This window comes from Melanotaenia boesemani, chromosome 19 (genome assembly GCF_017639745.1).
Source record: "Melanotaenia boesemani isolate fMelBoe1 chromosome 19, fMelBoe1.pri, whole genome shotgun sequence".
NCBI classification, from domain to species: domain Eukaryota; kingdom Metazoa; phylum Chordata; class Actinopteri; order Atheriniformes; family Melanotaeniidae; genus Melanotaenia; species Melanotaenia boesemani.
Window position 1 is genome coordinate 7,778,129 of NC_055700.1, and position 23,114 is coordinate 7,801,242.

The 23,114-nt window shown below is 40.0% G+C and overlaps 1 protein-coding gene across 1 annotated transcript; it reads right to left on the reverse strand.

The window, feature by feature from the left end:
* Positions 1 to 2,506: 2,506 nt before the first annotated feature.
* LOC121629878 (transcription factor TFIIIB component B'' homolog) lies at positions 2,507 to 21,774 on the reverse strand. The gene is made up of 28 exons (XM_041969765.1): positions 21,688 to 21,774; positions 20,330 to 20,514; positions 19,585 to 20,233; positions 17,801 to 17,904; positions 17,633 to 17,698; positions 15,668 to 15,835; positions 15,417 to 15,550; positions 15,234 to 15,328; positions 15,077 to 15,131; positions 14,852 to 14,986; positions 14,547 to 14,771; positions 14,268 to 14,331; positions 13,983 to 14,181; positions 13,796 to 13,905; positions 13,311 to 13,674; positions 12,999 to 13,133; positions 12,129 to 12,165; positions 11,936 to 12,046; positions 8,079 to 11,844; positions 7,803 to 7,939; positions 7,524 to 7,702; positions 4,524 to 4,578; positions 4,266 to 4,419; positions 3,989 to 4,176; positions 3,819 to 3,908; positions 3,502 to 3,730; positions 3,114 to 3,384; positions 2,507 to 3,030 (listed from the first exon to the last, which is right to left on the reverse strand). Exons 2-28 carry the CDS (start codon positions 20,506 to 20,508, stop codon positions 2,917 to 2,919), a joined length of 8,013 nt encoding a protein of 2,670 aa, XP_041825699.1. The 5' UTR covers positions 20,509 to 20,514; positions 21,688 to 21,774; the 3' UTR covers positions 2,507 to 2,916.
* Positions 21,775 to 23,114: the final 1,340 nt, after the last annotated feature.

Here is a 23,114-nt window from a genome sequence, read left to right on the forward strand (position 1 = left end):
CTTCCCTCACCCATCCCATCTTCCCTAGATGGTTTTGTTGTGATATGATGTGTCTGTTGTTTTTATTATAAATGTTGTTACTGGCTGTACAACTAATTGCAATTGTAGGCTGGGAGGCTGCTCATCTCAAGCTTGGGTCTTCTACCAGAGTCCTGGGAACTTGAGGGTCCTATGCAGTATCTTAGCTGTTTTTAGGACTGAACTCTTCAGGTTAGAGATGTTTGATGTTTCTCCAGGTATTTGTTGGAGCCACTTCTCCAGTGTGGGCCCACAGCCCCAGTGCTCCAATGACCACTGGTACTACTGTTGCCTTCACCTTCCAGGCTTTATCCAGATCTTCCTGGAGTCCTGGATATTTCTCCTGTTTCTCATGTTCTTTTTTCCTGATATTTCCATCATTGGGACAGCTACATCGATCGCTTTCCTTTGATGCTTATCCATGATCACAATGTCTGGTTGGTTGGTTCACAGGATCCCAGCCCTCTAATTCTCCACCACTTTGGGTGGTGTTTCCCATTGTGACCCAGGGGTACACTATACACTATGCCAGCTACTTGGTTATGGCGTTTTATGTATTCTTTGTCTGGCAGTATCTTGCACCCTGCTGTGAGGTGCTTGTGAGATTGTTTCTGGGGCCTCTTTGCACAGCCTGCACCTGGGCTCCTGCCTGGTGTTGCAGATCTGGGCCTTGATTGCCCTGGTACTCAGGGCTTGCTCCTGCGCTGCCATGAATAGTGCCTCTGTGCCATCCTTCAGTCCAGCCCTCTCTAGCCGTTGGTAGGACTTGCTCATATCTACCACTTCAGCTATCTGTTAGTGGTACATCCCATGCAGGGGCTTGTCTTCCCATAATGGTTCCTCCATTTTATTCTCCTCCAGGTTCCACTGCCTGAGACACTCATTCAGTGCGTCATCCCTTGGGACCATCTTTCTGATGTATTCATGGAGCTTGGATGTTTAATCTTAGATAGCGGCCCTGATGCTCACCAGTCCTCAGGCTCCCTCATTGTGCTTAGTGTATAGCCTCTGGACACTGGATTTGGGGTGGAACCCACCATGCATGGTGAACAGCTTCTTTGTTATAACATCTGTGGTCTTAACTTTCTCCTTTGGCCAGCTTATTATCCCAGCAAGGTATCTGATCACTGGCAGGGCATAGCTGTTAACTGCCCAGATCTTACTCTTGCCATTGAGCTGACTTCTCAGGACAGGCCTTACTCATTGCAGATATTTGGCTGTGACAGCTTTCCTTGTGGCTTCTTCATGATTGCCATGTACTTGTAGCTCACCTCAACATCTGTTATTCTGCCCTCTGGGAGTGACATGCCCTCTATATGGACTACCTTCCCTCTCTTTGTTACCATTCAGCCAGATCTCTACTGTCTGAATGACATTTCAGTATCCCTGCTGTAAATCCTGGTGGTATGGATCAGTGAATCAATGTCTCACTTGCTCTTAACATACAGCTTGAAAGTCATCCATGTAGAGAAGGTGACTGATGGTGGTTCCTGAGTCTGTAGCTATAGCCAGACTTGTTGATTAATTTGACTTTTTTGTTTGTTGACTTGTTGGCTGAGGGGGTTCAGGCCTATGCATAACAGCAGCAGGGACAGAGCATGTCCTTGGTATATATCACATTTGATGGAGCACTGAGCAATCGGTGCAAAGTTGGCCTCAAGGGTGGCCTACCAAAGCCTAATTGAGTTTGCAAAGACAGCTCTTAGAGTGTTGCTAATTTCGTACAGATTTTTAGATAAACATTTTACTCATATCATCCTGGTACAAACTAGTTTACATTTATACTTACCAGAGAAGTGACCACACTCTGAACACTGAGCATGTGCAGAAAAGCAGGAGTTTGTCAGCCTCTTTGTCTGCAATAACCTTTCAAGATTATCCCCAGTTTAATGGAATTAAAAGAAACTGCAAGCATAACTGCTGCAGTGTGTTCCAAGATTAAACAAAGGTCTATTTTAGGAAGCAGTGTGTGAATTTGTGTGTTAGTGAAACATAAGCCTTACAAATATTTTGCCCACTTACAAAAATCACAGTAACCTGGCTGATGATAAACTAAATAAACCAAACATCTTCAAGCATATTTTTAGTGTAGAATTGTGTTAAAATAATGACTGTGCTTACACTAGCTTAGAACAAATACTAGGGGATCTAAGGTAGGTCCCCTGTTCTCACTACACTCCCATGTAGATCAGGGAAAAACCAGACAGGCTCTGCAGCAAGTCGCTCGCACTCACTGATTTAAATTCAATGTTTTCTGAAGTTTGTATTTGATACCACTAGATGTCACTACATGTAACACATTGTTTAGCGTAAACTTTTGTTTAGCGTGTAATTTCCCCTTGAAGTATCAAACATAATCTGAAAGCTGCACAGCTGTACAAGGTACTCTCTTTAATACTCAACAGGTCTACAATAAACAGAACAAAACTCAACTTTAAGTGGAGTCCGTTTACCAACGCACAGAAGAGATAAAAAACTGTACACGTCGCTGAGTTAATATGTTTTATATTTGTTCAGCGGTCATTGCTATGTGGGGAAATATACCAAACAGCAAAAGTAGAAAATAAAAAACTAATCAAAACCATATGAACCTTTACAATATTTACATTTTCACAGCTGCTTAATGAAAATTGAGACCTGAAGCATTATGAAATATTCTGCTGCCACCTCGAGTTTAAATAGTTTGCTTAACTATTCATTGTGACGCTGCTTAAATATTCATTTAACAAACTTTTAAAAACACATTTTAGTAAATTAAACCTACTGTACAAATCCAAAGTGCTTGTGAAAATGAAAATACCATTTAACAGTAAATAAAGTATTATGACTTACTTCTATAAATTAACACTCAAAGCCAACTTAGGAAGAAAATATTTTCTAAAAGCAAGCCTGTAGCTTTTATCTTTCTTCTACTTCAGTGAAAATGTCACTAAAGAAGTACTGAGACACGACGGTAGGTTCCTCTTCTAAAGAGCAGCTCTCAGCACAATCCTTTTCCTGGGAAGCCGAAGCCTGCAAAGAACAAAAAATTAGCTTTAATCGACTCAATCAGGGTGTATATTTAGGCAGCTAGCATCCATTTGTATCCTCATTACCTCTGTACTGTACGAGGTGCTGGGAGCTGGATCTGAACAGATGGGTCTGTGGTCGGATGTCTGGTCGATACTTAGTGATTGTGCTGGTGATGTAGTAGATGTTGAGTGGGACTTCTTTGATGTCTGGTTAAAACTTTGTGTGGGAGCGACATCGTGCTCTGAAGATTTTCCTGCTGCAGATGGAGTTTTCACCTTCGCTCTCTGAGATGCAGCTTTCCCAGGTGGAGTGACTTTTGTTTCAGAAACGTAGGAGGGGAAATCTATGGCTTTTCTGGGTATTGGGAAAAAAAAAAAAGGGGGGGGGGGGGGACAAATTTATTTATATGCAAACATTACAACTGCTTAAAGTATTGAGATTTTAACTAATTATATCCCCTTTTTTAATCACCTGTTCCGATGTCTTCTCCCACCACTTTGCGCAGTTTGTAAACCCAAGCTAGTGTCAAGCTCCTTCCCACGAGCCAGAGTCTCCTTATCACCACTGACAGTTTCGACAGAAAACTCATGACAGTCGGAGTCCTGCGTGCTGCTTATTTGGGAGGTGGGCGACTTTGTTTCAGTGGCAGCAGGGGTCATTTGTTTCTTCTTTCTAGTATTGGACTTACCTGGCAGTTTGGCTGGTTAAAGAGACAGGATGAGGATAAAAAGGATGTGTCCAATTTGTTGAGAGTGAACATGCTGAGTACATATTGATCTGCTTCATACCTTTTCTGCCACTGTCTCTTAGTCTCTGCTTTGATGGGGGGGTATCAGTCTCTTTACTGTCCACAATCTCTGATTTAACTGGAGAATTTCCTGCTCCATTAACACACAAATTAATAAATAACTCTCCATAATACCTCATTACCCAAAAAATAATAGAAAATTCAAATTACCTTGTAGAGCCACTGGATCCTTCTGCAGACTCAAATTGCTTCTTTCAGCTTCACTTATATATGCAGTTGGACCTGGACTAATGTCTTTAACATTAAATACACCTGTTGCATCACCCTCTTTTGTGGAGGTAGGCGCAGGAACATCAGAGACTGACCCATCTCCTGCTGTAGAGCTCTCTCCAGGAGCACTGCCAATGGTGAAGAAGGTGCAGAATTAGACACCAAACATCACCCCCACGTCCCCATGGATGGCTAGCAATTAAACACAGACACTAACATTGGCTGCTGTTTTGATGCATCTGTTACAGGAAGATAAGAGAGGTGCTCAGCTGTACTGTTCAGCACCTCTCCTGTCGAAGAGACTGGGATCTCTGTCAGAGAGAGGATGAAGAATGGTTCATCGGGATCTGAAGGCACCTGCTCTGGCAGTACTGGGGGAAAAAAAATAGGCAGGATTTATTCAAAAACTGAACATTATAGGCAGTATATTTAAAACAAAATAATGTGAAAGAAGTACATTTTATAGCAGACTTACTCTGTGATAAAAGCGGATAACTTTGGATCCGTTCTATACTTGATGTTAATGTGTTCTAGGATTGAAGAAATCAAAGGAAGAAATTTAAGGATAAGTAGCAGCTTATCAGCTTCTTGACAGGCATTACACTCCATCCTTGATCAAAGCTGTGACTTAGAATAACGTTTATTTGGTTCGAGACCACAGTTCTCCACAACCTTTTTAATCAGATATGATTCCAAATCTGTAGCACCTGCTTTGGTTTTACACAAGTTGTTTCATTTGTATGAATATGTTTATATATGTCAACTACTGAATATCACCTTTTCATCCCCCGTCTTAACCATTTACCCTTTCTGGGGGTTTTTCTCAAAAGAAAATCAGTATCTCCATAAAACATTGCTATTCTGCAGATTCTGCACAAACCTGCAGAGAACTGACCTTGTTAAGAGCAGGCTAAACAGTGAAGAACAAAAATCTAGGATAAATTTGTTTTAGGTGCACTTAATATAATCTGGTCCAAAATATTAATAAATAAATAAATAGAAATTATTCTGTTATTGTTAATGATGTTAAAACTATGATAAATGTGCTTAATCTGTTAAGTTTACTCACACACACACAATCAATGTGAAATACAGCACAAACGGTGGACATTTTTGTACTGACAGGTAATACATGGACAGTAAAAATCAGTCCTATATCGTCCTATTGCTTATTCTGTCACTTTCTTTCTTCTCCTCTCTTCCGCTGATAATATCGGTTTATGTCCTACCTCACAGGAAGATCCTTCAAAGTATCTTGGCAAGGGGAAATGTCCAGATCACATAGGCTGACAACAGGGGTGCCTCAGGGCTCGGTGCTTGGCCCTCTTCTCTTTTCACTATACACCTCCTCACTTGGTGCAGTCATTAACTCTCATGGTTTCTCCTACTACTGCTATGCAGATGACACTCAGCTTTTCCTTTCTTTCCCACCTGACGACACAACCGTCTCAATGTGAATATCAGCATGCCTTGCTGATATCTCCACATGGATGAAAGATCGCCACCTTCAGCTAAATCTGTCGAAGACTGAGCTTAATGTCTTTCCAGCCAATCCTTCCTTACCGTCACAGATAAGCGTGCAGCTTGAATCTATCACGCTTGTGCCTACATCTTCTACCAGGAATCTTGGTGTCATGGTAGACAACCAGCTGACCTTTAAGGACCATGTTGCCTCGGTTGCTCGATCTTGCCGATTTGCTCTCTACAACATCAGGAGGATCAGACCCTACCTGACTGAACACACGGCACAGCTCCTGGTCCAGGCTCTGGTCATTTAATGCATTGTCTACTGCAACTCCTTACTGGTTGGCCTGCCCGCATGCTCAGTTAAACCTCTGCAAATGATCCAGAATGCAGCAGCATGTCTGGTCTTCAACCAAAAGAGCTCATGTCACTCCGCTGCTAATCGCTTTCCACTGGCTTCCTGTTGCAGCACGCATCAAATTCAAAGCTCTGCTTCTGGCTTACAAAACAATAACCCAAACGGCTCCGGTCTACCTTCACTCCTTAATCCAGCGCTACACTCCCTCTCAACACTTACACTCTGCCAGCAAAAAACACCCAGTGCTCCCACCACAACGCGGCGCAAAATCAGTAGCTAGACTCTTCTCCTCTGTTGTGCCCCGGTGGTGGAACAATCTACCAAACTCCGTCCGATCCGCAGAGTCTTTATCCACTTTTAAGAGCAAACTAAAGACTCTGTTGTTTAAGGAGCATTTCCGCGCTTAGCTTAACTCTTCTACTCAGAATGAGTTTGAAAGATTTGTCCAGCTCTTTGGTTCAACCATATACTGAATAAGCTGTGTGCACTTATGCCCGAGTTGATATTGTTTGATGAAGTCGTGATCTTGTATTTAAACAAAATGACTTACAAAAAAAATAAAATAAAAAAATTTGCACTGCCTCTAGCACTACATGACAGCACCTGGGTCCAACTGGACTCACAGCAGTCTAACTACCACTTAATTATGATGTCCCATCTTGTTTGAATCCATGCATGTGTTGTTCTTACTCTCAAATGTAAGTCGCTTTGGATAAAAGCATCTGCTAAATGACTGTAGAATAGAATAGAATAGAATAGAATAGAATAGAATAGAATAGAATAGAGTATCCTCTTGTGTTGCTAAATCAGCAACAGTGCGCGTTCATTGAACTGGTGTGTTTATATCCCGTTGCTGGCATCTTACATAGTAAGTAAAGTGAATCATCTTGCGGCCTACCAAAAGCAAAAGTTGTGAAGTACAGTTTCTCCACATCTATATATATATATATATATATATATATATATATATATATATATATATATATACATATATATACACACACATATACATTGCTAATAAACTATATTCAGCTAGATCAGAGGCATTTATTTTTTATTCAGAACCAAATATCTAAACATGACAAAACTGTTAATCTGTTTTATTAATACTGTACACATGGAAATTTGGTTTATTAAATTTACAATATCATACAATTTCGTTTTTTATTTTTCTCTTTATTTCTATTTCTATTTATTTACTACAATGCCTTCATGCTGTTTCACTGTGCCCTTTTAAATTGACCCTTGAAGACAAATAAACTTTTATTAAATTTAGATTAATTTCTGAAAATTGAGCATTAAGTAGAAGCCATGGAGTTAAGGAAAAAACATCTGAATGGGGAAAAAAGATGTATTGAAAATTGTTTAATTATCGAATAGGAATCTAATCAAATAATGAGGTGCCCTAGATGGCACACCCCTAATTAACATTATTTTGTGTTGATTTAATAACTGTAAAACATTAACTGTTTATTTGCAAATTAGCCTGATGATTTTGGACACTCAAGATAAATTTTATTAGGTGAAATGTTGCTGAGAGAAAAATAGTAAAAGAAAATATTACATTTAGTTTGAAGGCCCAAATTTATAAAACTACTAACAAACACGTAAATAAATAACACAAACATTTTACATGATTAATGTACATCTTACCTGTGAAGAAGCTACGTGTGCCACACCACCCACAGACACCTGCGCATCATTTGAACCGGAGTCTATGAAACCCAGTTTATCTGTAAATGTCTCTACTGACTCCTGGTGGTCAGGTCTGAGCTCAGATTCAGGTTTCTCATCAACTGAAGAATCTACAACCTGGGAGCCACTGTCAGAGTCTGTGGGGAACAAAGAAAATGTTTATCACCCATAATCTATTAATGACAGTAACCTGGTTCAGCACTGCTTAAGATAAAGGAACTTTCTTTAGTATCGAACCTGCTTCTGTTGAGTGCAGGGGCTGTTTAGGACGACTGCTGCATCGTAGGTTGGGTTTGGGTTTAACAAGTCGGCCTCTACGAGTTTGAGGTTTGTTTGATGTCTTAGAAGAATCAGTCAACTCTGTATGATCCATACTTTAAGAAGAGATATAAGGACTGTCACTAGATAAAAAATGTATTTATATTTCCTATCAAACATACAGATGTGTAAAAGAAATCAAGGCTAAACTGCAAGCATTGTTCTTTTGGACAGAGAAATGAAAACATGTCATACCTTTGGACAGATGAGTCTCTCTGAGAACATGTGGGGCTCGCAGCAGAGGTGAATAAGGGATTTATTCTGGAGTCAGAGGAATTATCTTGGGTTGAAGACTGGACATCTGAAGCTGCAGTTAGATTGGTTATTGGTTGGTTGTTTGATGATGCAACTTTAGTGGGCATGTCCATCTTAACATCCTCATGTGAAGCAAGCCTTGTCTCTGCTGCTTGATCATTTGGCAGTTTGTCCACAGCTGACTCCTTTTCCACTGTAATCTTTGTGCCACGTCTATGGCCTCCAGACTCTTCTAATATTATAGATGAGCTATCCATGTGCCGGTCTTCTGAAGGTTTACAACAATCACCTGCCTCTAGTTTTCTGAGGGTAATTCTACTGGGTGATCCTAAATTTGGTTTGGGTTTGAGCTTGGGAAACCGCTGCCTTTTTTGAGGTACGTTTTGCTCTAAACAAGCAGAAGTCAAGACTTGTCCAACTCTAACATTTTTCTTCAGTTGTTCTTCAGCTGAAGATATGTCCGCTGTGTGTGTAGGACTTGAAGTTAATTCCAGCGATGGAACTGAATCTGAAGCACAGCCTGTGGTTGATGATTCTAAAGGAGAAGTACTGCAAGTTGGCTGTGCTTCTACCTCTGTTACTGTGTCGTCAGTGGATTCAGATCTAGAGGTGGAGATCTGAGGTTTGACCATAAGCTGCACGGGTGAGACAGGGTCTTTTGTGACTTTAAGCACAGATTGTGCAAAGTTTGATGTCACATTATTTAAATTGCTCTCTGTTGTCTCAACACTTGGTGTCACTTTTTCTTCGGGGAACTCACAAGTTTTCATTGTCTCTCTGTTGGCCAGCTCCAAAACAGGTCCTGACTGGACGTCTAAGACATTCTCTTTCACTGAGGCACCCTGATCTGATGTTGGAACACCCAAGTCTACCTTATCAACAAGTCCAGCATCAGTGTTTTGACTCTGTTTTTCAGGCAAAGCGGAGCATGATGGCTGAGGTATCATCTCTGCTGTTATGTCAGATTCTGAATTTGGACTTGAGCCCTTCTCTGGTGACTTTTTATCAGTTTGGGGTTTAGACCTTGCAGCTCTTGATGTCTGTGGTAAGTTTGGTTTGGGTTTAAGTTTTTGTAATCGACTCCTCCTCAACAGACAAGCAGATGCAGCTGTGCTGCTGTCTTGAGTAACTTGTAAATGCTCTATAGGCGTAATGATAGTGGCAGGATTACTGCTACCTTCTTTGACTGCAGCTGAATCTACATTTGACTCCTGTCCAGCTTGTGATTCTGTGAGTGTTTGGTCAGGACTACTCTCATTTATTTCATCATGTAGAGCATCTGTGACATCAGAGGTTGACTCTTTATATATGGTGGTCTGCTGGCTAGTGTGCTCAAGCTGGACTTCAGGGAAGTTCAGCTTCCCTTGCACGACATGATCTGATGTAGGTGAGTCAATGTCCATCTGACCAGCAGGTTTAGCCATGTGCCCTGTAGCATGAAATGGTTCTAAGACTGAAGCAGGATTGGAGCTTTCACTCTGCTTTTCAGGGGAGGATGTGCATGGTTGTTGTGGTTCCATATCTGCTGTTGTCTCTTTATGCAATTCAGGATTTGGAATTGATTCCTTCTCCACTGGCTCTTTTGCAGCTTGAGGTTTACATCTCCCAGCTCTTGATGTCTGTGCTAGGTTTGGTTTGGGTTTAAGTGATCGGCTTCTCCTCAAGTGACAAGCAGATGCAGCTTCAACATCTTGTTTACGGACTGGCAGCACCAGGGGGCTATCACTCTGTTCTTGGACCGAGGCAGATTCTCCATGTGACATCTGACCAACGTGTTGTGTTTCGATTCCTGAGTCAAATGTCACCATTTTGTTACAACTACTCTGACCTGTTTCAGTATGAGATATCAGGTTTTTGTCTATAAACTCAGAAACTGGCCCTTTGTTTCTAGTGGTCTGCTCCCTACTGGGCTCAAGCTGGACTTCAGATTTCTGGTTCTCTGTGGTACTTTGATCTGATGTTGTTGCCTCCATGTCTGTCTGATCAATCAGCCGAGTTGTTTTCTCCTCATCCACAGACAGCTCATCTGTGGTTTTAAAAACAGGGTCTGAAATCAGTAATTCAGGAAGTGAAGCAGGATCTGTGCTTTCACTTGGTTTTTCAGAGGGGAGAATTCTTGCTTGTTGAGGATTTGGACTTGGACTTGAGTCTTGTTCAGCTGGCTGCTCAGTGATTTCGGATTTAGACCTGGCAGCTCTTGATGTCTGTGGTAGGTTTGGTTTGGGTTTAATTCTTTGTATTCGACTCCTCCTTGATGGAGATTTAGATACAGCTTTAGCATCTTCTTGACTTACTTTAAACTCCTCTACAGATCTAAAGACTGCAGCAGGATTGCCACTTCCTTCTTGAGCCAGAGCTGAATCTACATTCAGGCCTTGTCCAACTTGAGGTTCTAACAGTTCGAGGTCAGTTAACACCACATTGTTACTACTAGTCTCAGTTGTTGCAGCATGAGATGTTAAGTTTTCTTCTATTAATGAAAAGGTTGACCCTGTGTTTCCAGAGGTCTCTCCAACTGCCTGAAGCTGGACTTTGGGGAGGTTCTGGATTTCTGTGATGGTCAGATCTGGTTTTGCTACATCTAATACTGCTTGATCAACATGTTCAACACATGTCTTCATCTCTGTGCTTGCAGGCAGCTCCTCTGGGGGTTGAGAAGTTGAAGGTGGGCTGCATGTTTGTTGTGACTGTAGTTCTGCTGTTTTGTGGAATTCTGGGTTTGGAGTTGGATGAGAGTCTTTCTCTGCAGTCTGTTCCGTGGTTTGAGGTTTAGACCTTGTAGTTTTTGATGTCTGTGGTAGGTTTGGTCTGGGTTTGACTTTTGGCAACCTACTCCTTTTGGACTGCTGTGTAATTACAGTTTTACTCCCTTCATTTTGACTAACAGATAAATTTTCTGCAGGTGACATGGGGCATTTATCACTGCTCTCTTGGACCAGGGCAGATCCGACGAATGATTCTTGCACAACTTCTGTCATAGCAGAGTCTGAAGTTGAAGGCTCATGTAAACCAGCCTCAGCTGCTGTACCATCAGATGTTGACTCAGCATCCCTGGTGGCCTGATCCTTGCCGGGTTCTGAATGAGATTCAGAAGAGCAGCTGCTCTGGATTACAGAGCAATTCTGGTCTGATGTTGCTGCAACTGATTCTACCTCATCGTCAAACCTTTCATTTATGCCAGATGACTCTTCTATTAGTTTAACTTCAGTCATGGAAATGTCATGTTTCAATGATGCTTGAGCAGAGTCTGATTTCTTTGGGGCCATTTTTTGAGTAACAGATATTGGCTCACTGACTTGAGAAAGATTGGGAGCAAGTGTGTTGCTCTCCTCATCTTGTTTTTCTTTTGAGGTCTCTGTTTGCTCTACTGGTTGTGCAGTCCTTGCAGTTCGGCTAAGGTTTGGTTTGGGTTTTACCTTAGAAAAACGTCCGGTCACGGTTAACGGAGAATTTTTATTTGACTTGTCTGGTTCTGACTGTAACTGAGGGGCAGGTTCTGGATCACAAGTACTCTTCAGCTCAATGACTGTAATATGAGGCTTTTCATCACAGTGTGTTACGTTGCTTTGTAAATCCAAAGAGGCAGCTGTTTCTGTTGCTTCTAGACCCAATGCTGCAGACACAGAAGTGACATGTTGCTTTAGCTCTGGAGACACAATCTCTTCCTCAAGGTGGCTGGACTCTTTCACACCAGCTGATGTTGTCCCTGGAATTAAACATAATGCATTATAATTCAATCTCAAACAAACTAAAGCTCATAACAATATAAGGGATTCTGTGGCTTAGGTGTTTCCAACCTGTTGTGCAATCATGTACAGCTGTTTCACTCGCTGACTGAGAGACATGACCCAGGTTGCCAATGGTCAAAAGGGTTTGAGCAGCCTCGTTGTAGCTCTCATCTTGAGATACTGAAATAAAAAGTTTTACATTATAAAAACAGTCCTAAAATATGTTTCGTCACAGTCTTCTAAGAATAAACATACAACATACCTTCTGTGTGTTCAGTAGAAAGATAGTCTATTACATCCTATAAGGCAAAAACAGACAATACAAGTGATGTTACAATCTTTACTTACAAGGCAAAACAAAACATATGGTTGCCCCAGTTACACTTCATTGTCATCTTTGTTTTACATTTTCAGTTGATTAAACAAAAGAGTCGACTGCAATTCCTTCAGCTCAGCATCTAAACAAATATTACTGTATGTGTGTGTGTTTAAACTTTATTTTGACAACCACTGTCCTGATCTGCTTCAATATTAACAGCTGTGTTGTTATTGATACTAGGTGAAGATTTGCAGGTTTAAATTGACTTTGATTAGTCATTTTCTGCTATGCTTCTATATCACCTGCAAAAGCAGGATTTAAAGAACAACTGTCAGAAAAACTCCAGAGGACATCAGCTCTGGTCTTCTGAATCATTTCATGTGTTTTTTTTTTTTTTTTTTTATAAGTAGCATGCACCATTTGCTGAGTGTATCCTTCTTGCTGCACGCTGCATTTGAATGTCTGTCACACTTTCACAACTTATTGCCTACATGTGATCGTGATCTAGCAACATAAAGTAAACTATGGTAGGAAAATTAGATCTAGTGACTGTATTAATCATTGTTCATACTCAAAACATTTTGCATATGCAACACTATGCATGACTAGAAATGATTCAAAGTCATAGTTGAGCCAACTGACCACAAAACAAATAAATGCACTAAAAAAGGAAATGGAAAAACAAAACATATGGATGCACTTCAACATGGGTTCTTTAGGATTAGAACTTTGAAATAGTTTTAAACTAATAGGTGTAACTGGGGATCATGATTAAATTTGACTGATACTACATTTTAGGCATCGGTCACTTACAACCAACAGGTCCAACTGATGTTCACATGGCTCAGCAGTGCCTGTCTCATGTTGTGCCTGCTGACAAAAGGAATCAGGGCACATTGCATCTTGGGAGATGCCCAGCACATCAGGCATACTGGCCAAGATATCAAGCTAATTGTGGGAAGGGAGGAGTCAAAAGTAGTAGTTTAAAATATGTGATGTAAAACCATGCAATAAAGAAACAATAATACAGAACACAAAAATGTTTGTAATAAGAAAAATGTAAAAATAAAATGAATGAATGGTGTGTATCTGTGCCACATGTTATGCAGAAACTGCTCTTCTTACCTCCACCATATTCTCATCCACTTCTAAAATCTCAGAATTTGAGGCATCTATGCTGGCAGGCACAAACACAGAGGCATCGCTGTCTTTACTGGAGCTACATGCAAATGGCATATGTACATCCTCCCACTGACATTCATCCTCATCATCACTGAAGTCTGATTTGGAGGACCTCAGGGTGACAAGTTTGGGTTTTTTGGACTTCTGGGCTGATTGGGGGTTTGATGGTTTTCCCCTCTTGGCTGTGTGTTTGGGTTTAGATTGTGAGGCAGAAGGTGAGGCAGGAGTAGTGTCAGATGCAGATGAGGGCTGATCCTCTTTGGAGGGATAGTTCAAGGGCTGGATGGGTTTGGGCACTCTGCCATATCTACAAAGCACATTTTCACAAAGAAAAATGTGAGTAATATAAAAGAAAACAGCTCCTTTGAGAATTTTCCTCTGTGTAGCATTAGATGGGAAATTTCCAATGAGGGCATAAAATCTTATACCTGGTTGGTTTCTGAGGTTTAACTGTTGCATCTTCTTCTTCAGAAGAAAAGTCATCACTAGGAGATTTCCCCTGTCTGCCTTGTCTTAGAGGTACTTCATCTTTATTTACCTAGAACATCAGCAAAATTCACTGTGAGACAAAGTCAGAAGATGTGGAATGGTTTTATGAATCTAAATAGAAATAACCTGTTCTTTAGAGGCTCCATCACTTTCACACTCATCCTCCTTCTCAGACACTGTTTCTTTGGACTTTGTTGAAGGTGCTGGCTTTTTACCTCTTTTCAAACCCAGAGGCAGCAGTGGTTTTGGTGCTCTGCACCGTGAAAGCTTGGCTGGCTTGACAGCTGTGTCCTTGGCTTTATTCACATTTGGAGTCTTTTCAGTCCTGAATATTAGGAGAAGACAAGGATTGTCAATGCTACTGCAATTCACAAAAAGACTTAATTGAAAACATAATTTGTTAAACATTACATGTCTAAGTTTATGTGGTTCTCAGGAAGTGCTGCCTCAGAGTCTTCAGGTATTCCAGCTTCACCTGAGAAGATAAAATGAAAACTGAAGTTAGCAGCAAGCAGCAACCAAAGGAGAAACTGGCATATATCTGAAGGAAAAAAAATTATCATGAGCTTAGATACAGCAGATTTAGTATCTTAGACATTGCTTGCCAGCAAAGTAAAAAGATAGTGGTCCTATATTGACATGCTCATGCTCGTATAACACTTTTATTTAAAAAAATAAATGTTCTGGTACTTTGCTCGTTGCTCTTGACATCCGTTTTGTTTTTCTTGCCACTTAGCTCCTCAGTCAGTGCGTCATCTTTTTTCTTCCTTTTGCGTTTCTTCTTGAACTCAACAGCAGGGCTTCCTCCTTCATTACACTGGTCCTCATTCTCTTTCTGTGCTTCTTCCTCCAAGTCAGGAACTTCATTATCTTCTTCCTCCTCCACATCGCTCAGTTTCCTTTCAGATTTTTTGCCTGTGGTGATTAAATTACAAAGTCACAAAACTGAGAGACCAAGGTAAGACTAAGACACAACACGATATGAAGCATGTTACCCTTTGCTTTAGTTTTGCTACTCTTGGTGGAGTTTTTCCTAGAAAGCGACTTGAGTTTCTTCCTGTCCTTCTGAACCTCCAAAATTTTCTCCAGCAGCTTAGAAAAGTACTCTATGTCCAGTTTACGCCGCTCTCCTGTGAGACAACAATCAGTAAGTAACAAAGCATCGAAATGCAAACATTAAACTAGAAATATTTCATGTTATATTTAACCAGCAGGCTTACTGAAAGCCTTGTCAATCCTCCATGAATTCTGTCGCTCTTCTCTCTTGAATTTGTTCTGAAAGTTAAAAAACAAAAATGCATATTGAGACAACAAATGTGTTGCTTCTTTATTATCAGGCTTTTTAAATGCATCTCAATCAGCAGCACCATCACTGACCTTTATCTCTGATCGAGATCTGAGTGGAAACAGCTGACAAATCATGGAAAAGTCAGTCCCCACCATACTAACTGCCAGGTAGAACATGTCTGTCTCTGATGAAAACCAAAGAAAAAGCAAATGTAAAAGAAGCATCCAAAAACCAACATGTGCTGCAGAAATTAATAAATTAAATCAGCGAACCTTCTGTGGACCAGGGTTTTGTGTAAGTCCCTTTCCTGAAACTTGAGTAAGTTGTAGTGGAGCCACGTTCAAAGATGGGGTCGCGGTCCTGAGCTGGGTTTGGCCCTTTGGCTCGCTGGACTTCCACTGTTAAGCTGAAACGGAGGTTATAAATTTGTAATAAAACTAAAGAAACTGCTTGATTTTCTCCAAGATCATTATCATGCAGAAATTAAGAGGGAAAAAATGAAATACTATAAAAATACACTGACCTTTCTTCATCAATGATCAGTGAGCCATCTTCGGCTACTTTGACCTGAGGAACCATGAGTGCTTCTTCGTCCGCTTCTTCTTCTGCCACTTCCTCCTCATGCATCTCCTCTTCTCCTGAACTCACCTTGGTAGGCAGGACTTCAGGCTCCTGTACTCGCTCTGGAGACCTTCAAGTATCAAGGAATGGAAGCATGTCAGACCGGCAACATGTACATTTTATGCACATTACTGCCATCATGTCTGTAGAGTGATAAGTGTAGAAATAGAGGCTGATTGGAATCATTCAGTCTCAATTAGGTGATGTGACCACACTTTTTATATAGTGTTATAGTGTCACATGTTATATAGGACATGATAAAGCAGCGAATATTTTATACGTGTCTGGTAGAACACAGAGCCAGCTGCTGGTTAACATACTGATGTATGTCAGCTGGATGCTGATGTGCTTTTCTTTTCTTTTCAGAATTAAAAGTTTAGTCTCCCAGAAAGACCAGGAGAAACTCATCCATGCATTCATCTCCAGTAGACTGGATTACTGTACTGGTCTTTAACAGGATTTCCTAAAAAGAGCATTAAACTTCTGCAGCTCATTCAAAACGCTGCTGCTAGAGTTTTAACAAGGACTAAGAGATCTGAACACATCACACCAGTTTTAAAATCTTTAAACTGGTTTCCAGTCAGTCACAGAATAGATTTTAAAACTCTTCTGATCGTTTACAAATCCCAGAATGGTTTAGGCCCAGAATACATCTGTGATATGTTCAAATATAAACCTAGCAGAGCTCTTAGATCCAAAGACTCTGGTCAACTAGTCCAGGCCAGAGTCCAGGCCAGAGTCCAGACTAGAGTCCAGACTAAACATGGAGAAGCAGCATTTAGCTGTTATGCTGCAAACAAGTGGAACAAACTGCCAGTGGAGATTAAACTTTCACCAAATGTAGACATTTTTAAATGCAGGTTAAAAACATTTTCTCATGCACCTATGCACGAAATCTGCATCCTAACTTTTTTAACTTATCATGCATTTAATGATTTTAATGTAATTTATGATTTTATTGTGGTTCTTGCTATGTGTTGCTGTCTTTTACTATTTCTTAATATCTGTGATGCTTTTGTTTTATGTAAAGCACTTTGAATTGTCCTGTACATGAAATGTTCAATACAAATAAACGGCCTTGTCTTCTATGCTAAACATACATAACATGCTGTCCAGCATTGTAAACAAAAACTAATTTAAGCCTCTCAAATTCAGCTTTTCAAGATTTTGCGTGTGACTGTGTGTAGGTCTATTTGCGTGTGTGTGTGTGTGTGCGCGCATGCGTGTCTCTGTGTGTGTGTAACTGACAGTGTGCCTGTGACTCCCGTTCCTCCCCCATGCTGCTCGGCCTGGCTGAAGCTTCTCTTTCCGGGGAGGGGGGCAGAGAGGCTACCTGGTCCAGGTACTCCTGGTTAGCCTTCTCGTGCAGCTTTTTAAATGGACTTTCAGATTCGTGATTTTTCCTTCCACATATTTTACCACCTGCTTCTTCTACAAGGCACTTTTATCTTTGACATGATCATAATGAAAGAAATCCTAAATAGGACTCTCCTCGCTTTCTCCTAACTTTCTCCATAGCATCACGCTAGCCAGCGAGGGCGGACACGCTGTTGACACGTGACGCCACGCCGTACGACGCAGACACCTGGCGTAAATCCGGCAGAGCGAAAAAATAGATTTCATATCAACCCCGAGGGCTTATGTATGAAATAAATTTACAAAAAATGAAAACGTTTTCATTTTAATTAGTTTTAGTTCGTTTTGTAAACACACAATACAGTTTCAGTTAGACACAAAACATGAAAACTTAAAAAAGAAAACTAGAATAAACATTTTTCAAACTCATTTAAAGTCAGACAAATTACTTTTTGTCAAAAATGTTCAACATCAATAAAACTCCAGTAATGTTACGATGACATCAACTTACTCTTCTCTTGCTGGTGAGGGTGGGACCACAGTCTCATCCTCTTGAGCTGAGTCTTCTAAACTAGACCTGAAAAAAATCATAAAATTATTTCTCATCAAGCAACATTCTTGACAATCGATATGAAAGATCAAATGTCACTTAAGCTTGACAAAACTGCGAGATACTTACATCATGGGGTTGGATGTTGGCAGATAATGAATTAAGTCTCTCATGGTCATTTTTGTGGGATCTAAAGTAAATTCCTTTGCACGGGTTTTATCTTTCTTGATTTTCTGCAACATAATAAACATTCATTATTTATGTTAACAGGGGTGATGGCATAAAATAAATAAATCCTAAACCTGGACATTATTGTAGTGGTTCCTCAATGGACACCACTAAATTTCAACCAAATATTATTGCGCATAACACATTACACCTTTTTCCACAATAACGTCCTTTTGATTTCAACACTTTTTCTATTTCAATTTCTTTTTCTAAATTGGTTACAAGCAAAAAAATGTCCTTAGGCAAAGCCAGATTTGTGGTTATGGTACAGCAGTACATAAAAATGATGGTACTAGTATAACTCCATATGACTACAATGTGGTACTCACACATGAAATGATTTTAATATCCAAAAGTAAAGTTACTAAAAAGTCATTGATAAAGTGAATATACTACTATATCCTGTGCTGGCATGCCCATGTTAATTATCTGTGCTGCAGACTAGAGAAAATGCTTCATTTCTTACACAGACTCAAGCTGTTTGGGGTCTGACCTGCGATCATGTTCTTTTTCTATAAAGCTGTTCTTGGTAGCATCATCAGGTACGGTGTGGCTGCGTGGTTTAGCACATTAACAGTTCAGTCTAACCCTTTGATGCACAACTTTTTTTTTTATTTTCATTTGTGCCCACCTTTCCTTAGTCGGTGCCCCAGCCTGGCCCCCACATTAAAAACTTTCTAGACCCGCCCCTGCATATAAATCCTTTATTTTACCTATGAACCACCTGGTTAGAGAAGGGTTCTACTCTGATTTGTATTTCAGAACCTGTTCATAATTTCCCTTCACCCCATTCATGGTAAACCTGCCTATCCAACATCTGCACAGCACCAATGATTTAGAGAAAACTTAATCTTGACACTCTAGATATCTGATCTTAATCCACCTGGCTGTATTATAACCAGCAGATTTTACCGCTGTGTCGCCAGCAAACCTCAGCTAATAATGAAAATAATATCAAATAAATGCAAACAAATGGCTAATTAAAACAGGCTACCATTTTGCGTCAACATCGTGCTAGTTACCTCTTCCTCAGCACGTGATGAACGATAAACAAACAACAAAAGAACACGATCAGCTGATCACCAACAGTCCTGTCATGAGTCAGGAGCAACAGGAGAGGGAGGACGAGGAGAGGGGGTCGTGCAGGAGCGACTGGTGCAGCAACGTTTGGGCAGATGTTAAAAAAATGTCGAGTTCGCTCATCAAAAGTGTGGGTGTCAAAACACCCATGCTTTTCTCGCACAGCTGCTTTATGAACAGTGTCCAACTTGTGCCGTGACAAAACTTTTTCCGCTTCTGGCGTATATAAATTTTTGAAAGCATAATGTGCAGAAACAGGTATCCGGTTCTCTTAATGTCTGCACCTGCTCCTGACTAATCTGAAGCCGACGTTACAGTCTCATCACTTGCAGCTGCAAAGCGCAAACTGGTTGCAGAAAAGCACCGAAGAATCATTAAGAACAAAAGAGGGAAAATGTTTAGAGAAACAATAACGGTTAAACAGTGGCTATGGCTGAGAGCAAAAGGTCTCCATTCAGCAGTCAGCTTTTTCTTCTTTTATCTTCTTTTTTTTTTCCCCCATCAACCAGCGCGCCACACCAGAATTCCGGCACAGTGCTGGATTCCCATCACCCGTGTGTTAATAAATTTTACAGAAAACATTTGACCAAATATGCAGAACTCACCTTTTCTTTGCTTCGCTCCTGTCTGAGCAGCTCTCTGAGCTTCTGGGCCTTGACCAGCCTCTGTAAGTCTGATGGGCTGTTCAGGAGTTTACTTAAGGAAAGTGCTGACGGAGGCAGTGAAAGCACATTTTTGGATGATACAAGAGTCTTAGCTTTCTCTGAAATTTCTGAAGTTTCTTTATCTAGTAAAGAGGGTGGCACTTTATCTGGTGGTCTGGCAGGAATGTCTTTAACTTGTCTGCCTGAAATGTTTTCTGCTTGTTTGTTTCTGTCTGCTGACACGAGAGTTTGTTCTGGGGAATCTTCTGCTATTTTAATAGGGGAGGGTCCTGAATGCTCAGAGGACATGGGGATGACTTCAGGCTGCATTTTGTGCTGCTTGCTGTCTTCTGAGTGTCTCCGTCGCCTTGGGGACTGGAGTCCATGAGGGACTGCTGAAGTCCCAGCTTGGCTGGATGTTGATGGCTTGGAAAGGTCTATGTTGGAGACTTCAACAGGTGCTGAAGAGACTGCTTTGACAGGAGATTTTGGTGTCCGGGACAGGGTGGATGGGCGACCAGGGGCCACTTTGGGCTTGATAGAAAAGCGCTTCCTTCTCTGGAGTGCTGCCGACAAGTTGGTTCCATCTCCATTTGGCTCATTTCCGTCTCTAAACAGTTGTAGGGAAGAATCATTTTTGTTAAACTCACAAACTAGAAGTTATTGTTTCTAAATTAACTAAAAAAAAAAACACTTTACAACTCACCCTTTTTCTGACAAGCTCACAACAGATTTGTTTGTCACATCATTTGCACTGTTGCTCTCACTGGCTTCTTTGGGGGTTTCGCTGGGATCCTGACTTGCAGCAGGGGGTTCCTGACTCGTTGCCGTTCTCCCAGCAGTACCGACATTAGGACGAACACTAAATCTTGAACGGCGAAACATTGTGACCTAGATACAGTACATGAAGGTAGATCAGAATTTCAGCAGGAAACCATGTGGTGCTCTGGTCAATAACAAACAAGCATGACTAATGTGTTGTTATAGACCAACTGACATAAACTTATCATCTCAATTCAAAATTTTGCATACTATTTAGAGTGATAAAATCCAAACCAAAAGCAAATTACTTGTTAACATCTTGCGTTAACACAATCTGATTGACTTACAGCAAATAATATGTTAAACCCTGAATTACATATTTAGTTTTTATAGTGTTTCAATTAAAGATTCATTTCAACATAGAAAATAGATAACACTGCATCACAGCGGCTGATCACATCACATTTTATAGTATCATAAAGGAAACTAAATCTACCCATTTTTCTTGCAAATGACCAAACTTTTGATCAATAAATGCCCTTTTTTCTGATTTTATGAGGTTTATTGCCTTAAACAGATAAGGATGTAAAAACTAAACAAATGGCCTGAAAACACTAGCTTTGTCTTGTATGATATCTTGTTCTGTGGTCTTTTTTTTACCATTCATGGTTTTAGAATATAGCATTAGCTGTAAATAAATAAATAATTTTTACAGCAACATTTTTTCACAAGAAAATTTTAGATTATGACAATGCACATTGAGTAAGTACAATTGAACTGACTTCAATACTTCTAGTCTGTGAACATTTTGAGATTTTTTTAATAGAACAACTCGATTTACATATAAGTAATTATTAAACACTAATAACTAGACAGGGTGAGGGGTGTCAAATGTATTCATTTATGTTCTGGTTGCTCTACTGCGATGTAGAAACTGTAAAGAAGCGATGCTAAAACGCTTAACATACGTCCCCGGTTATAATTAATCTATTTGTCTATATTAATGTAAGGCTCAGCTGTTCTGCTGTCAGGGCAGCACAGCTGGGCTAAAATGGCTTTTTAGCACGAATATAATTTATAAGATGACACAAAATAAATGTGTGCGTTAAATAAACTATCACAACTTTAAACCAACTGCAAATAACGAATAAAAGCGCCAATAACGGACGAAACAAGTTAAAACTCGACATCGCTAAGCTCGAAGAACACTTCAAGTCAGACATTACTTAAGCTGTAAGGCAAATACGGATATATAAACATTAAATTTCGTCAACATGTGTTGCGTTGCTTGTAAGAACATACCTGCCTAAGAAAACGCCTTTTACTTGGAGAAATTAGCCATTAAATATCGACGAAGAGATGTAGGCAGCGGAACCCATGCTCATACGACTCCGCCATGATATTTTATGACGCGATGTTTTCAGAGGTGACGGGGATTGTGGGAAATGTAGTCACATGACTGCAGAGAAGAGGATGAGGTAAACTCACGCAGGATGAGGGCAATGTGTCTTGTTAATTAATGCGGAAAATCATTGGTTCCGTTTAAAAAGCCCAAAACATTACAGCGAAATACAATGAAGAATTAAGATGTACTTATGTTCACAAAAACATTGTATATAACTGCCAACCATTATTAATTTATATATTAATGGAGAAATACCAATGACTCAAGAAAGAGCTGAAGAGAGAGAATATATATATATAGTATGATATATATATTTAGAATATATAATATAAATATAATATATATATTATATATATTTTTATATAAACATATAAAAAATAATAAAAATAAAACTTAGCCACCAAGCTACAAAGCGTTTTTTAGTTGACTCTACAAAGGGGTGTAAAGCAGAATAAACAAAACCTTCTGGTTTTGTGTGAATCCAAATAAATAAGGTAAATAATAGGTAGAATTTTAAATTTACCACAATTAGGATATATATTCGGGTTTATGGCTTTGTCCTGAAACAGCTCATGTTGTGAAGTTGAAAATATCTAAAAGAATTTGAGGCAATTTGTATTCAGGAGTTAACTGAATTTTGTTGCATTAATAAATTTGAACAGTAGCCTCAATGAGACAATCAGCCATTTATGCTCACACATGCAGCATGCAAACTCCACACAGGAAGGCCAAGGATCAGAACAGGAACTTTCTTGCTGTAAGGAAACAGTGCAAATAATTCAAATACCCCTTCAAAATCATATTATTTATTAAGAACAATTAGACATTTTCATTGCAGCATCATTGCAGCTTATTTCAAACCCACAATCAATTATATCAGCTAACCAACTTGTTTAGGGCCTGAACCTTGGCTGAATTCATGAACACCCTTGAAAAATGTACTTCAAGTCCTTGAACTTGGATTGGGTTAGTCCACCAATTTAAATCACTTGGGTAGACAAGGTTTAGAGCACATTTAAGGCAAACCTGTTCTCAAAGAATGTATTTAAATGCATACATACTTCCTGTGCTGCTGCTGTGGTGTAGTGCTTAGTGCCATTGCCTCATAATGAGAAGGTTCCTGTTTTGAGCCTTGGCCTTTCTGTGTGAATGACCCAAATTTCCCTGAGGGCTCTCCGAAGGGATCAATAAAGTATTTCTATTCTATTCTATTCTATTCTATTCTGTGTCTTAGCAACCAGATGTAAAACACTTTTGAGTAAACTCAGTAAAAACCATGTTGTGTCAGTCTACATTAAGAGTGTAAATCAAAATCTAAATTTTT

What these genes read in the sequence shown, in the direction of transcription:
- LOC121629878 (XM_041969765.1), bottom strand. Translation starts at nt 20,508, where the DNA reads ATGTTTCGCCGTTCAAGATTTAGTGTTCGTCCTAATGTCGGTACTGCT. An exon ending in CCCTCACCAGCAAGAGAAGA is followed by an intron (nt 15,836 to 17,632) that starts GTAAGTTGATGT and finishes TGATACTTGAAG; the next exon opens with GTCTCCAGAGCGAGTACAGG. An exon ending in GGGAGAAGACATCGGAACAG is followed by an intron (nt 3,385 to 3,501) that starts GTGATTAAAAAA and finishes CCCAATACCCAG; the next exon opens with AAAAGCCATAGATTTCCCCT.